The sequence below is a fragment of the Piliocolobus tephrosceles genome, chromosome 14 (genome assembly GCF_002776525.5).
Source record: "Piliocolobus tephrosceles isolate RC106 chromosome 14, ASM277652v3, whole genome shotgun sequence".
Classification (NCBI taxonomy): Eukaryota; Metazoa; Chordata; class Mammalia; order Primates; family Cercopithecidae; genus Piliocolobus; species Piliocolobus tephrosceles.
Genome location: NC_045447.1, coordinates 76369171 through 76384192, shown reverse-complemented (window position 1 = coordinate 76384192; position 15022 = coordinate 76369171). Strand labels below are relative to the sequence as shown.

At 35.2% G+C, this 15022-nt stretch overlaps 1 protein-coding gene across 4 annotated transcripts in view; it reads right to left on the bottom strand.

Annotated features, from left to right (window-relative positions):
• The window catches only part of KIAA2026 (KIAA2026 ortholog), an 89942-nt gene that overhangs the window by 10012 nt on the left and 64908 nt on the right, over nucleotides 1–15022 (bottom strand). For all 4 annotated transcript variants that reach the window (XM_023213160.3, XM_023213159.2, XM_023213161.3 and 1 more), the window contains one exon: nucleotides 806–921. In XM_023213160.3, coding sequence (XP_023068928.1) covers nucleotides 806–921 — 116 coding nt within the window. The remainder of the gene's footprint in view (nucleotides 1–805; nucleotides 922–15022) is intronic.

Genomic DNA, 15022 nt, shown 5'->3' with positions numbered 1-15022 from the left:
TGTTACTATTCTCATTTGTAATAAGTAAACTGATGCTTAGAAAATTAAGGAATTTTAATGTTTTAAAAATTAAAACCAGCTTTCATCTTTGTACCATTATATTTATCTCAACCCAACAGTTAAGAGTGATCGCTTTAAAACATAAATCAGATCATATCCCTTCCCTGCTTAAAACCCTTCAATGACTTCTCATCTCACTCAGTGTAAAAACTCAAATTCTTACATATCTACATGATCTGGCTTCCTTCCTCCTTACCTCTTTGACTCTTGCCTGTTACCACATTTCTCTTCACTTGTTCGGCTTTGGTTACACTTGCCTCTTTGCATCTCCACTAAACGCTAAACATGCTATCAACTCTAGGGTTTTAGTGCCTTTTATTCCCTCTGCTTTCCCCTCAGAAATCCACACAGCTCCCTTCCTCATTTCTTTAAGGTCTCTGTTCAAACACCAACTCACCAGGGAAGCTTTCCCTGACACCTGATTAAAGAGTATCCTTCATCCCGCCCAAATCGGCCATTTCTTAACCCCCTTATCTTGCTTTATTTTTCTTCACAGCACTTCTTTTGCCATCTGACATTTGAGTGTGTTTTTTTCCCATGAGAATGTAAGTCACAGAGTAGGGGCTTTGTTTAGTCAACAGTATTTTCTCAGGGCTTAGAAAATGCCTTGCACACAGTGGGCAGTCAAAAATATCTGCCGATTTACAAATGACTGGAAAACTACTAAATGATTCCAGGACATCATCCAAAAATCATAAATTAAGGACCATAAAATAAGTAAAACAGATTATAACGTTTGAATTACCTGTTTCTTTGGAAAGCCTTCATTAACTTCGGTTCCCATGGCAGCAATTCATTTAAAAGACGTATCAATGTACAATGTAATTCTTTTACAGCTTGCCTCCGATGATACCATTTTCCCTAAAAACAATGTTTAAAGTAAATCCCTTAGATTTATTCTAAAAATAAATGTCAAAACTTATTTTCTGAGTAAAATACAAAAACACCAATACTCCATAAAACATATGTCTTCTTCAGAAGTTTGAAGAAAGGGGGAAAATATCCTGTAATAAATTTCATTCAATATATGTAACAATTCTCAATTCTACCAGAGAAATCTGAAACCTGTTTCATCCAACTGGAAGGTAAAAATTTTTTAAATGTTTTAAAATTGCATCAACTGTAAATGTTTTAATAAGTCATTTGTTAAATATATGTAAAAATACAAACATTTACATAATGTATGACATTAAATAAGTATGACATGGGTCATTTCAGTAAAGTTATTGTAATTTTCCCAGAGTGGGGAAAAGGGAGAGAAAAGATACGTCTGTTATCAAGTCCAAAAGCAGTCTTTTTAACAAACTTCCGAGGAAATATTACAATTATTTTATTTTACAATGTTTCTAGCCCAGAAAAGCAACCAAGCAGTTACTGTTTTCAATACTCTAATGCTATAGTAAGAGTTAATAATTACTGATGTCCTCTCAATCTGCTAAGTATTAACCTAGGTATTTCACATCTATATATCTAGAGAGAGCTCTAGCATTTACAAAAAGCCTTCTGAGATATGTGCAGTGTTATGTTCACTTTACAAATGATGAAAGTAAGGCTCATAGAGATTAAATGACTTAAGGTCCTATAACTTAAACCCATATCTGCCTGATTCTGAAGTCCAAGCTCTTAGAATCACATCACTACCTCTTGAAAAGTACATCACATAAATTCAATCTGACACAGGCTATAAAAACCTCTAGAAGATACACCTCACCTGTATATACAAAATTATTTGAATAACATAGGAACAATAAATTTATAGCTGCTGAGCCACAGTATATACCTGTTATTACCATCATCTACTGTTACATAATCATGTTGGGTTTTTTTTTGAAATGGCTTTGAGATATAATTCACACATCATACAATCCACGTTTTCTTTCTAACAAAAGATACATAATTATATATATTATGGGTCACATTTAACATGCATAAACTTAGATTCTGTCCTATAGCAACTGTTGAGTCCATTTGCATATAAGTAGAACACTAAGGCAGAAAAATTACCACTATCTAGAGCAAAAAGTATTACAAACATGTGCATAAATTTCCCAATATACATAAGGTTATACATATACATATGACCTTCAAATTTCAGTCATAAAAATTTTAGTCACATATAAACCTGTGTGATGAACAGCATAGTTTTAGGAAAAATATTCTGTGCTTTAAACCAGTAGCATGTTTATGCACATAAACAGGTAAATTTCTACCTCTGAGGTTTTTATATCTTAGAAGAGAAATTGCTTACTAGAAGAGTAGGAAGATACGAGATTATATATGTGCATGTGCACATAATGAATATGGAACCTAGGCTCATGACTAATTCTTGTTTCTTAATGGTATGATGAATCATAGTATTAAGAAAAAAAATTCAAGAACAGTAATTTTTATTTCAAATATTAATTTAGATAGGCCTCTTTCTTGTTCAATGTGTTCTAAAGTACACAAAGGACCCAACTTAAAAACGAGCTACACCTTACAAGTTTACTTTTCTCAAAGAGACGTTATAAAAGTGCTTATTTTAAGCCATGAAAACAGAACTATTAAACTGGTACACAACAAAATCGAACAAAAAATAACTTTCATTTAGAAAAAGTGAACCTAAAATAGAAAATAGGTAACTTTTCCCTTTAATAAGGCATGTACACCTTGAAAGTTTTTCTCAAAGAAATGTTATAAGATAGTAAAAAGTGCTTATTCTAAGCCATGAACACAAAACTATTACATGATACATTATAAAACTGAACAGGAAGTAACTTTCATCTAGAAAAAGTGAACTTAAAATTGAAATTAGGTAGACTCGTAACCAACATTCTTCCACTTCTCAACTATTTGGCTTCAAAAAGTGAAATGGTGAGAGTGGAAGTAAATCTTTCCTAAGTTAAAGAGAGAAGAAAGAGGAAAGGTATGATGGTAGGGAGACTATACTCTTTGTGGCAGAATTAACTGGAAAACTGTTCAAAGGCTAGGGAACACCAGGCATGCTGAATTCCTCAGCGGGAGTTACAGGAGAAAAATGACAGTTGTAGAATTACTCTGGGCAGTATGACTGCTGCCTGGATTAGCATGTGGTAGTGCGGTGGGGGATGCAGAAGGACTAGCAGTATGGTGACACAGAACAATTTACTTAGGTCTAGGTAGATGAGGCACAGGATGGGGAGACTGTGTAGCTGGGATGTTGTTATTTCAAGATATTTGTCAACTGTATTTCTGTCTCTGTTGAATTATTAATATTAATTTTTGTAGAAAAGAGTTTTTAAATGATTAGAAAGTTTTTACCTTTTAATTTTATTTTTATTACTAATCTTAGAAATTTAATCCAACACGGATAAATATACTACTGAACTAGAAGACTGTGTATAAGGAAGGAAGCTTAAATATTATGATCAGAGAACAGACTTCTTTCATACAACTCTGTCTCACCCAGTAATCTGTTTTGAAATGTCTGTTATCTTTTAACGTTATATGCTTTGTGGCCTTCTTCTCTTTCTTTATATATTTTCAGCCTGAGGTAGTGGTGGTATAGTATTTCATTCATAATTTGAAAATGCTTATTGAATCATTCTATATTTGGAAATCAAACCACAAAGTTTATTATTTTCATAACACAAATTACAGGAAAGTAAAGATTGATAAAATGCTTTGTCTAGCAGATACATATGAAAAATAATGACCACAACGAAGGGCACCCCTATACCCTGCCATGGAGAATGTGAGTCAAGTTTTTATGTTGCTCGAACGCATGCAGAGGTTTAAAAAAGTTGAAAATTAACTGTTCTGGGATTGCTATTTGAGCTAAGGTGTTTTAATTACTGAGAGTAAAAGGGAAACTCACATTGCCCGTTTCATGTATCATCTTCTTTGGTCAAAACATGGTGCTTACAACCCATGTTGTAATTAAATTAAATCAAATTAAAATGACACTGTCCCTTTCTACTTAGTAGGGATCTCAGAGTTTCATGGTATACAATGAAATTAACGTGAAGAGAAGAAAAGTTATATAAAAGAAATTAGAGATGATAATCTGCCTCATCTTGGGTCTAATATAAAAATCTATTTAAAAATCAAACAAATATTTATTGAATGTTAAATCAGGTCATTAACTAAAATCTACTAATAGCTTTTCTGACTGATCAACTTTATTCATATACACGGACAAGGGAAAAACAAAGAACAATGATCATGTTTCATCTAGGATGAAATTATTAAAGTTGAAAGGAAACTCAAAGGGCACTTATTTTCTAGAAGAAAATGGTCTAAAGTTATACAGCGAAGTACAGTTGACCCTCTGTATCCAACCACAGATATAAAATATTTGGAAGAAAAAAAATAATGAATGATTGTGTCTACACTAAACACATACAGACTTTTCTTTCTTGTCATTATTCCCTAGACAATATAGTATATTAACTATTTAAATCACATTTACATTGTAGTAGATATTGTAAGTAATACAGAGATGATTTAAAGTCTACAGGAGGATGTGTGTAAGTTATACATAAAGACTACACCATTTTATATAAGGCACTCGAACATACATGGATTTTGGTATGAAGGTGGCGTCCTGGAACCAATCTCCCAAGGATACTGAGACACAACTGCATTTGCAGATAAAAGCAGCCATTAGACTAGAATTCTACACTCTAAATACTAGCATCTAATCTCCTTCCACTATACAATGCTGTATCTCTTGGACCCCACAAAGACAATTCCTAAAGAAGAAATAGATTATATTGTGTAAGTACCTATATTTACACGTAGGTATCTCTGTATTGTAAGAATTAAAGTCTCTAAAACTTATTTTAACTTTTATCATTACAATAATAATTAAAATTATAATGATCTAAATAAAGTTAAGAGTGAATTAAAAGCAAAACAGCAAGTTCTTCTATCTTCAAACACAAAGAGAGAATATGGATGTAATAAAAATCAGAAAGGCTCTTAAGACTTTCTCTATACTGATTAATACAGAAACAAAGATAAAAATGGCAGATAGATAATTTAGTAAAAGATCATTTGTGGAGTAGTGCTATGACTTTCTCTACCAAAAATATATTTAATAAGCTTTATGCATCTAATTTTAGTTCTGACTTTCCTTTATAAACAAGTATGTGAATACAGGGATAAGTTAAACTGTTTCCACGTTAGAATTTTCACTATTTTCATAGGCAAAAAATACTTTCTAAGAGGATCTCAATGCATTATATGAATTTAATAATTCAAATATTTACTGAAGGTCACTTTATAAAGTGGCAAGTAGTATTTTTCTTTTATGAATCAACAAAAGTATGAATTTCAAGTGTACATTATGGAACCAAAGGCATACAATATAATTTAAATTTGAAGCTTACCTTTCATGGTTTCTCATCCAATGTCCACTGCAGCTGCAGATTGCCAGCTCCCTTTCCATGAGATGGCCCAACTACCAAACACTGGAGGTTTTATGACCCCATAGGGATTGCTACAAAGAAACTGGTCTATGGTCACAAGATAAGTCCTGCATTATATTATGCAGTTTTATAAGTTTTTGAGTGTAATGGATTAATAACTTAAGGAATCATAAAGGAAAATAAAAAGTAACTTACAAAACTACACAATATTGTAAAAAGAAAAGTTGCATCTCTATGTATGTGAAATGAGTGGGAAGGGAAACTTACCTCACAACTAAAGAACAACTCCATTCTGCTACAGTAATCTGGGATGGGTATGACAGCACCAGCATAACACTGGCTGGGGTGTGGCAAGGAGAGGGAGTTGGCAATCTACTGATGCTGGGGACATTGGATACCTAAAAAGGAAGAAAAAGACGGACATAAATAAATTCTAGATTAAATGTCTCATTACTACAAATATATTTTGCACACCTTAATTTAGATGCTTTGTACATTAAACTTAGGTGAAAGTCACTTGTTTATACAAGTCATACAGTTACTTACAAAGATTTTTCTTATATCTAAACAAAACAGGTATCAGCAGTCATATGAAGAAAACATGAAAATCATATAAAAATATACAAAGAATGCTTTTTTAAACGGAGATGGTATTACTGTGGAGATAACATTTTTATTAAAAAGAACAGTACAAAACACGACTTACACAACAAAAGTGTGAATGCTATTTTCCTATGTGCTTTTATTTACAAATATGTTGTTAGATCACAGACACATGAAGCACAAAACATTTTTTGTTACAAGTTTAATTCTTGTCACAGACATAAATTCTGTGGTAGAGAAGGTATTAAATATCAATATCTTGTGCTTTCCTTTTTTTTTTTTTTTTTTTGAGACAGGGTCTTGCTCAGTCGCCCAGGATGGAGTGCAGAGGTGCGATATTGGCTCATGGCAACCTCCACCTCCTGGGTTCAAGCAATTATCCTGCCTCAGTCTCCCTAGTAGCTGGGACTATAGATGCCTGCCACCACACCCAACTAATTTTAAATTTTTGTATTTCTTTTTCAGTAGAGATGAGGTTTCACCATATTGACCAGGCTGGTCTTGACCTCCTGACCTCAAGTGATCCACTTGCCTTGGCCTCCTGAAGTAGTGGGATTACAGGCACGAGCCACTGCGCCCTGCCATATTATATTTTTTAATTAAAACGCAAATACCTTTTAGAAAAGCTAAATGGATCCCTATAAAAAGAAGTCTTATTTAAGGGTCTCGTGCTCTACTGACTGAGTTAGCTGGGCACTTAAAGATGTCTCATTTAAAATCACTAACTATATCCAAAGGTATAATCTAAACTCACATATATAAAAACAGCATATATATAATAAACTGTAACTAAGTATTTTAATAAACTAATTATTTGACATTCTCCTTAGTCTAAGTACTATTAAATGAAAAGGTAATACTATATTCAATGAGTATTCACTTATTTTTCTTACTGCTTACCTACAGAAACGACCACCATATTAACATATTCCTGCATATTCACAGTTTTGGGAGTAAAACATCATGTTAATCATGTTGGTGCACAGTACCTGAAAAAGTGCTATTTTGATAGTATAATCCATATAAATATGAAAAAAGTTAAAAAGTATTTTAACACTGACAGAAGCTCTAACATCGACTATTATATACGCTATTATTTTCTCTTGATAGTTTTACCAATTTTTACTTAGGACTAGGAGAAAAGGAACATGTTTGTACTTTAAAGGCATCCCACACTGAATACATTGAATAGTATATCCAACATTTCCATTGTATTTCTAAATTAGCATTTAAATAGAAAGCATGAAGGCAAACTACAACAATAACAATAATGATACATTGCAAGTTTCTCTGTCTTCTGGCTTTGTAGAGGGGGAAAAACTGGGTGACAGGTCACATTCCTGGTAAAGTAGTTCACTATCACTGGGGAAGAAAATCTAACAATATACATTTAAGAGATAACGTGCTACCATTTTCATTTATAAAGAAGAACGAACTGTGGACTAGAAATTAACCACTGGTTGAGCATCTGAATTTGACTGTTTTCAATAAATTGATGTTAGCCAACAAATTGATGAAATTTTCACAGATCTATATATGCTATCAGAAAGATGGGTTCTCAAACAATTCACAGCACAATCTAAACCACAAAGTAATGGTATTTTTTTTGGCATAAGAGGGGCATAAAAAGTTCCACATAAGTGACATTAAGACGGGAAATATTTGAAAAGCAGGGACAGCATCTTACTTAATTTTTTCATATTCTCTCACAATGCCTAACACAGAAAAGGCCCACAGTAAGTGTTTCATTACATAAGCATATTTCTCATGTAACTGAGGTTTCTTCCTTAGATACAAAAGATTATTTAAGAATTGATTAAAATGTTCCTAAAATATGTCTTTCAGATTTTCTGACAATATAATGAATATAATCTAACTCTTGATGACTTCGGTCATCATTACAAATTATTTTGTTAGTTTGAAGCTCCTAAGACCTGCTTTTATGCTTTTTTTTCAATTGTCTTTTTAAAAATTATTCATTAGGCATGGTGGCTCATGCCTATAGTCCCAGCATTTTGGGAGGCCGAGGCAGGTAAATCACTTAAGCCCAAGAGTTTAAGACTAGTCTGGGAAACATGGCAAAACCCTGTCTCTACAAAATATAGAAAGATTAGCTGGCCATGGTAGCCTGCACCTGTAGTCCCAGTTACTGGGGAGGCTGAGGTGGGAGGACTCCTTGAGCCTCGGAGGTGGAGGTTGCAATGAGCCAAAATCACACTACTGCACTCTTGCCTGGGTGACAGAGTGAGACCCTGTCTCAAAAATAAATACATAAATAATTTATCAGTGTTTCATGCTGTCAGTAACTCTGCCTTAAACATCTCTTGTTCTTTTTTTTTTTTTTTGAGACGGAGTCTCGTTCTGTCGCCCAGGCTGGAGTGTAGTGGCCGGATCTCAGCTCACCGCAAGCCCCACCTCCCGGGTTTACGCCATTCTCCTGCCTCAGCCTCCCGAGTAGCTGGGACTACAGGCGCCCGTCATCTCGCCCGGCTAGTTTTTTGTATTTTTAAGTAGAGACGGGGTTTCACCGTGTAGACCAGGATGGTCTCGATCTCCTGACCTCGTGATCCACCCGTCTCGGCCTCCCAAAGTGCTGGTATTACAGGCTTGAGCCACCGCGCCCGGCCAACATCTCTTGTTCTAATTAAAAGCAGCTGCTATCACTTGTTAGAATTACATCTTAGGCCGGGAGCAGTGGCTCAAGCCTGTAATACCAGCACTTTGGAAGGCTGAGACGGGCGGATCACGAGGTCAGGAGATGGAGACCATCCTGGCTAACATGGTGAAACCCCGTCTCTACTATAAAATACAAAACACTAGCCGGGCGAGGTGGTGGGCGCCTGTAGTCCCAGCTACTCGGGAGGCTGAGGCAGGAGAATGGCGTAAACCCGGGAGGTGGAGCTTGCAGTGAGCTGAGATCCGGCCACTACACTCCAGCCTGGGCAACAGAGCCTGACTCCGTCTCAAAAAAAAAAAAAAAAAAAAAATCAGCTCACAAAAGGCACTGAATTAAAGTCTTTCCAAAGATTTTTATATCTTCTGTAATACAAAAACTCAGAATGATGTAAAGGTTTTTTTTTTTTATACCTTAACCTCCATAGATTTAAATTCAATTTTCCAGAACTGTGGAAAGTAGTAAAGAAACTGTTAAACAGAGAAGACAATACAAATTTATTGGGACTTTGAAAAATGTTTGACATTTACAGTGTCACTTATATATGAAAAAGGGTATGTGATACGTGATTCAAAAAGGTTTAGGAGGCCGGGTGTGGTGGCTCAAGCCTGTAATCCCAGCACTTTGGGAGGCTGAGACGGGCGGATCACGAGGTCAGGAGATTGAGACCATCGTCTCTACTAAAAAAATACAAAAAACTAGCCAGGCGTGGTGGTAGGCGCCTGTAGTCCCAGCTACTCGGGAAGCTGAGGCAGGAGAATGTTGTGAACCCGGGAAGCGGAGCTTGCAGTGAGTGGAGATCGCACCACTGCACTCAAGCCTGGGCAACAGAGCGAGACTCTGTCTCAAAAAAAAAAAAAAAAAGGTTTAGGCTGGGCGCGGTGGCAATCATGCTTGTAATCCCAGCACTTTGGGAGGGTGAGGTGGGTGGATCACAAGGTCAGGAGTTCGAGACCAGCCTGGCCAAGATAGTGAACCCCGTCTCTATTAAAAATACAAAAATCAGCTGAGTGTGGTGGCCTGTGCCTACAGTTCCAGCTGCTCAGGAGGCTGAGGCAGGAGAATCACTTCAACCCAGGAGGTGCAGGTTGCAGTGAGCCGAGATCACACCACTGCACTCCACCCTGGGCGATAGAGCAAAACTCTGTCTCAAAAAAACAGGGTTTAAAGCAAATTATAAAAGACACACTAGCCTGTAATCCCAGCACTTTGGGAGGCTAAGGCAGGTGGATCACCTGAGGTCAGGAGTTTGAGACCAGTCTGGCCAACATGGTGAAACCCCATCTCTCTTAAAAATACAAAAGTTAGCTGGGCATGGTGGCACATGCCTGTAATTCCAGCTACTCTGGAGGCTGAGGCAGGAGAATCACTTGAACCTGGGAGGCAGAGGTTGCAGTGAGCTGAGATCATGCCACTGCACTCCAGCCTAGGTGAAAGAACAAGACTCTGTTTCCAAAAAAAAAAAAAAAAAGTAAAAAGAAAGACTAGAAAGCTCTTGACTACAGAAGCATCTGTACCTAGGGCAACTCCTTTGAAACTCAACTCTGTGCTGGGATATATGGAATATACAGCATTAACTACCTGCCTGATGAAAAAAACAATGTACAATCTTTTTTCCCTTTAATGGGAACTCTGGAAGAGAGAGGTTTTCAAACATTGTTTTCATGCAAGTTTTCCTGATGGGATTCAAACCATCAAGCCAAACTGCAGTAAGTAGAAACAGTGAGCACTGTAAACAAAGGTTAAAATCTAGTTCTTAGTTGTGTAGAGTAGGATATGAATGAAGATCATGCATTTTCAAATAATTCAGTGACTACAGTCAACAGAAACTTTGTTTGCCTGACCAGTCATGTATGTCTGGCTCACATTTCCTATCATCTAGGTCCCCTTTTTCATGATTATTCTGAACATGTCAGTTAACATTTGATTCTCCATAAAATTCATGTTATTTGCCCTTTTACCCTACTGCCAAACAACATATTAATACAAACACGTAATTAAGGGAAGCGAGCAAATGTCTATGGTGTCTGGTGACTTATGAATAAACACAGCTTGAAAATAAAAGATTAAATCTTTTATAAAAGGACAGGGGCTAGCCCAACCAACCCTAATTAAAAATAAAAATTTTAGCACTTTGGGAGGCTAAGGCAGGAGGATCAATTGAGCCCAGGAATTTGAGACCAGCCTAGGCAACACAGCAAAACCTTATCTCTACCAAAATATACAAAAATTAGCCAGGTGTGGTGGTTTGAGCCTCTAGTCCCAGCTTCTCTTGAGGCTGAGGTGGGAGGATCACTTGAGCCCAAAAGGTCAAGGATACAGTGAGCTATGATTGTGCCATTGCACCCCAGCCTGGGTGACAGAGCAAGGAGCCCCTACCTTCAAAATAATAATAATAAATAAATATTTTAATCCACAGGTTGAGGATAAAATCTTAAACTCTGTAAGTGAATTCCTTGATGACAGGAACTTAGTTTTAATCTCTGGATTCCTACCAAGTTCCTGGTACTATACATAGCACATAGAAGACATTCAGAAAATAGTTACCTAATAAATAAGGATAGAATCTGTAACTAAGCAGGTAAAAAGCACATTTTATCTGTTGTGCAACATTTCCAAAAGGTCATTTTAATTTTTAAAAGATTTAGTATAACTATTTAAAGGAAAATTGATTTTCTCCCACAGCTGAGATAGTTTTCAGTTTTGTTAACCATTAATGAGTTTACCAGAAGATCTAGAATAAAAAACATATTTTACACATGATTTGACTATTAAAACCTTAAATAAAACTAATTTTAAGAATAACTTAGAGATTATTACAACCATACTTACAACTAAAGCCATGAAGTAAAGTAATTAGGGCTTACTGAGGACTCTGAATGTACTTAAAGCTCCTTACACTGTATTCTATACAGCTGGCTATAAAATGATATTAAAAATATTGACTTGAAACCTCACTGAGAAAATGGGACATGAAATGGAGAGAAGAGGGAAAATTCCATTATCCTTCAATATAATAGAATAACATTTCTTTTTTACAGGTGTTAGAAAATAAGATTAATGCACAATAATTTCTTTGCCTTATATCAGTATGCATATAGTGAAAGCTGTTATTAATGTTATAAAACCACTTATTATACGTAGTTTTAAGTGGTTTTATAACACACTACCATTACATGTGTAATAAGTGGTTTTATAACATTAAGTGGTTTTATAACATTATATGTAGTTTTATAACATTGTTATTTTATAACATTATTTGTCAATATTTTTCCATTTACTTATATTATCATTCCTTACAATATTTTAAGAATATATCACATCATATTTCTAAAACTGAATAAAGAAAATACATATATAACCATATTGTTTATAACATTTCCTATACTAATGGAAGCCAAGGTCAAGAATCTTTATTAATCATCGATGGAATTATGAAGGGTAAAGGTTAACACAGACATTCACAAGTTCCATCAAGGACAAGTCTTAATTAGAAGTATATTATGTAATATAATACTCTCTACGATGAGATCTGGTATTATCATTTCACTGATTTCTACCTAACTTTCAAAACATCAACTTAGTAAGTTGGCAGCAGTGGACAGAATGAAAGAATAAGGCCCTTAGCAAATACAGGCTTTTACCAGGGTTTTACAACCTCAGCACAACTGACATTTGGGACAAGACAGTTCTGTGTTGTGGAGGAATGTCTGTGTATTGTAGGATCATTACAATGTAGGATGTTCAGCAGCATCATCGGCCTCTATCCATTAAATGCCAGTGCCACTTCTTCAACTATGACAATCAATGTCTCCTAGGGAAGGAGAGCAAAATCATTCCTGATTGATAACCACTGGCTTATACAGAACTCTGTGACCAAAAAACTGGGGGGGGTTAGCATCTCTGATCTAAGCTTCTGACTTCCCTAATATTCAGTCTAGCTAATGTATACCCTTTAGTTAGGTAAGAGAAGTATTATTATTGTATTCTGAATTTACATTATTTTAAGAACATAATAAAGATTAACTTTATCCATTACTTAAAATTTCTTTATAATTCTTTTTTACATACCTTTTTACATACTGTAATCATTATGTACATATTATTTTGTATGTCTTTTTGTTTTGAGACAGAGTCTTGCTCTGTTGCCCAGGCTGGAGTGCAGTGGTACAGTCTCAAGCGCAGTGGTACCATCTTGGCTCACAGAAGCCTCTGCCTCCCGAGTTGAAGCTATTCTCCTGCCTCAGCCTCCCAAGCAGCTGGGATTACAGGCACGCGCCACCACAGCCTGGCTAATTTTTGTACTTTTAGTAGAGATGGGGTTTCACCATGTTAGCTAGGCTGGTCTCGAACTCCTAAACTTGTGATCTGCCCACCTCGGCCTCCCAAAGTGCTGGGATTACAGGTGTGAGCCACCACGCCTGGCCTATTGTGTATGTTCTTAAAACAACATTTCCCAAATATTTCCATGTTGTAACAATGATCTACCAATTTCATAGCTATATAACAGTGTGTTAATATTGTTTGGTTACCATCTCCCTACTGCTGGACATACGGATTGTTTCCAAATTTCCACTACTAGGGGTGGTCTGCTAAACATACCGTTGCATGTATTACTTTTTGCGGTAGGGAGAAGAAATGGGGAGAACAAAAGTTAAATTCTAAATAGCATCACAGGATCAAAGTGCACAGGCGGTTGTGCTCAATATGTATAGCTTTCCTTACATATTGATTATAAAATTTAGAAATAAAATCTTAGATCCTACACAATGCTGAGGGGCTTATCTGATAAAAGACGTATTAGAAAAGATGTGGTCTTACATTTAAAATTTACTCATCAATATTTATATAAGACTTTCATTTATCATCACATAACCCAGAAGAGGTTTTTTTCCTTATAAATAAATTGTTATTGCAAAATTTTCACTTTTCCTCATACCCAAGCTCTACAAGGGTCTTCCTTAATTGAAAAAGATTGAAACTTCTTTGAAAATCAGAACTATGATACAGAACATAAAGGACATTAAACAAATGAGGGAAAAGGGGATTATATGAAAAACTTAGAAATATAAGTTTGGAGATATCTTCCAATTTTTATTATTTAGAAAGCAATACTGTGTATTTCAAATACATAAGATCAGGTAAAGTTATCAATATCTTAGCTTTATCTTTCAGGAAAACTAATAAATTTCCTACACTAAAAAAGATATTTTTTAAATAATTAAGCAAAATGCAAATTGTATCTGCTAAAACCACATAAATAAAAACAAAATGTTCCGATTTCTTCTTTAGATCATGAAAGAATGCTATGATGTAAATAATGATGAGAAATACATTGTTGTACATTTATCTCAACCAGAGGTCTCACTTTCAACAAATCTCTGGTAGATAATTAAGTTCAGTACCATAGGATCTAAAGGATGACGAGGACTTTTTGGACTAACCCCCTAAATGGAGTGATGGGATCAAGTGAACTGAGTATAAATTTCAGGAAATAAAAGCATTTTTCTCTTCATATTATTAACCATAAACAGTATTAGTTGTTTTGCAAGAATGAGTAAACAATCTAAATTTTAAAACACTAAGTCTTCCAGTACAATGAATAGTTCAATGACAAAACCTCTAAAAGGTTAAAAAGACCTTGTTATGTAAAAATAAGGCTGCTCTAAAAAATAAAGTTCATTAATTAAAAAAAAAAACTTTTAAAATGGAATATTCACCTGAGTGAATAAATGGGATCCTTCTTCCCTGTTGCTTTTCTACTTTGGTAGGAAAAACTATCTGGAAAGTCCCTGCAGAGAAGTCTCCTGAAGCAGCTAGGTGTTTGTATTATATGAATCCATGTTAAATCCTCTATCACATGTGTAATTTCTATATTTAGTAATGACATTTATGACAAAGAAATATTTATAACAGAATATATCTTCTTTGTTACTGGAGCCATTATCATAGATATGAACGTTGATAATAAAAGAATTGTTTTGGCTCCAGATACTTAGTTTTGACAGTGATATACTCTTATGAAGATCAGTATTAATACTTCATTTGTCTGACAATAGTGAAGAAAGGCCATAAGACAAGGAATCAGTCAAAAGAGTTGTCACTATTACCAAGTTTACACACTTCATTGTTAAGAAAATCCTTCAGGTTCTCACCATGAACTCAATTCTAGTAAGTATGGTTACCTGCTTTCTTAATCCACAATATATCAGCTAGGGCAAGTATATGGACACACACAAGAAATGACAGGTGACAGACAGCCTGGCAATGAAAAAAAGACAGAACAAAAGCAAAA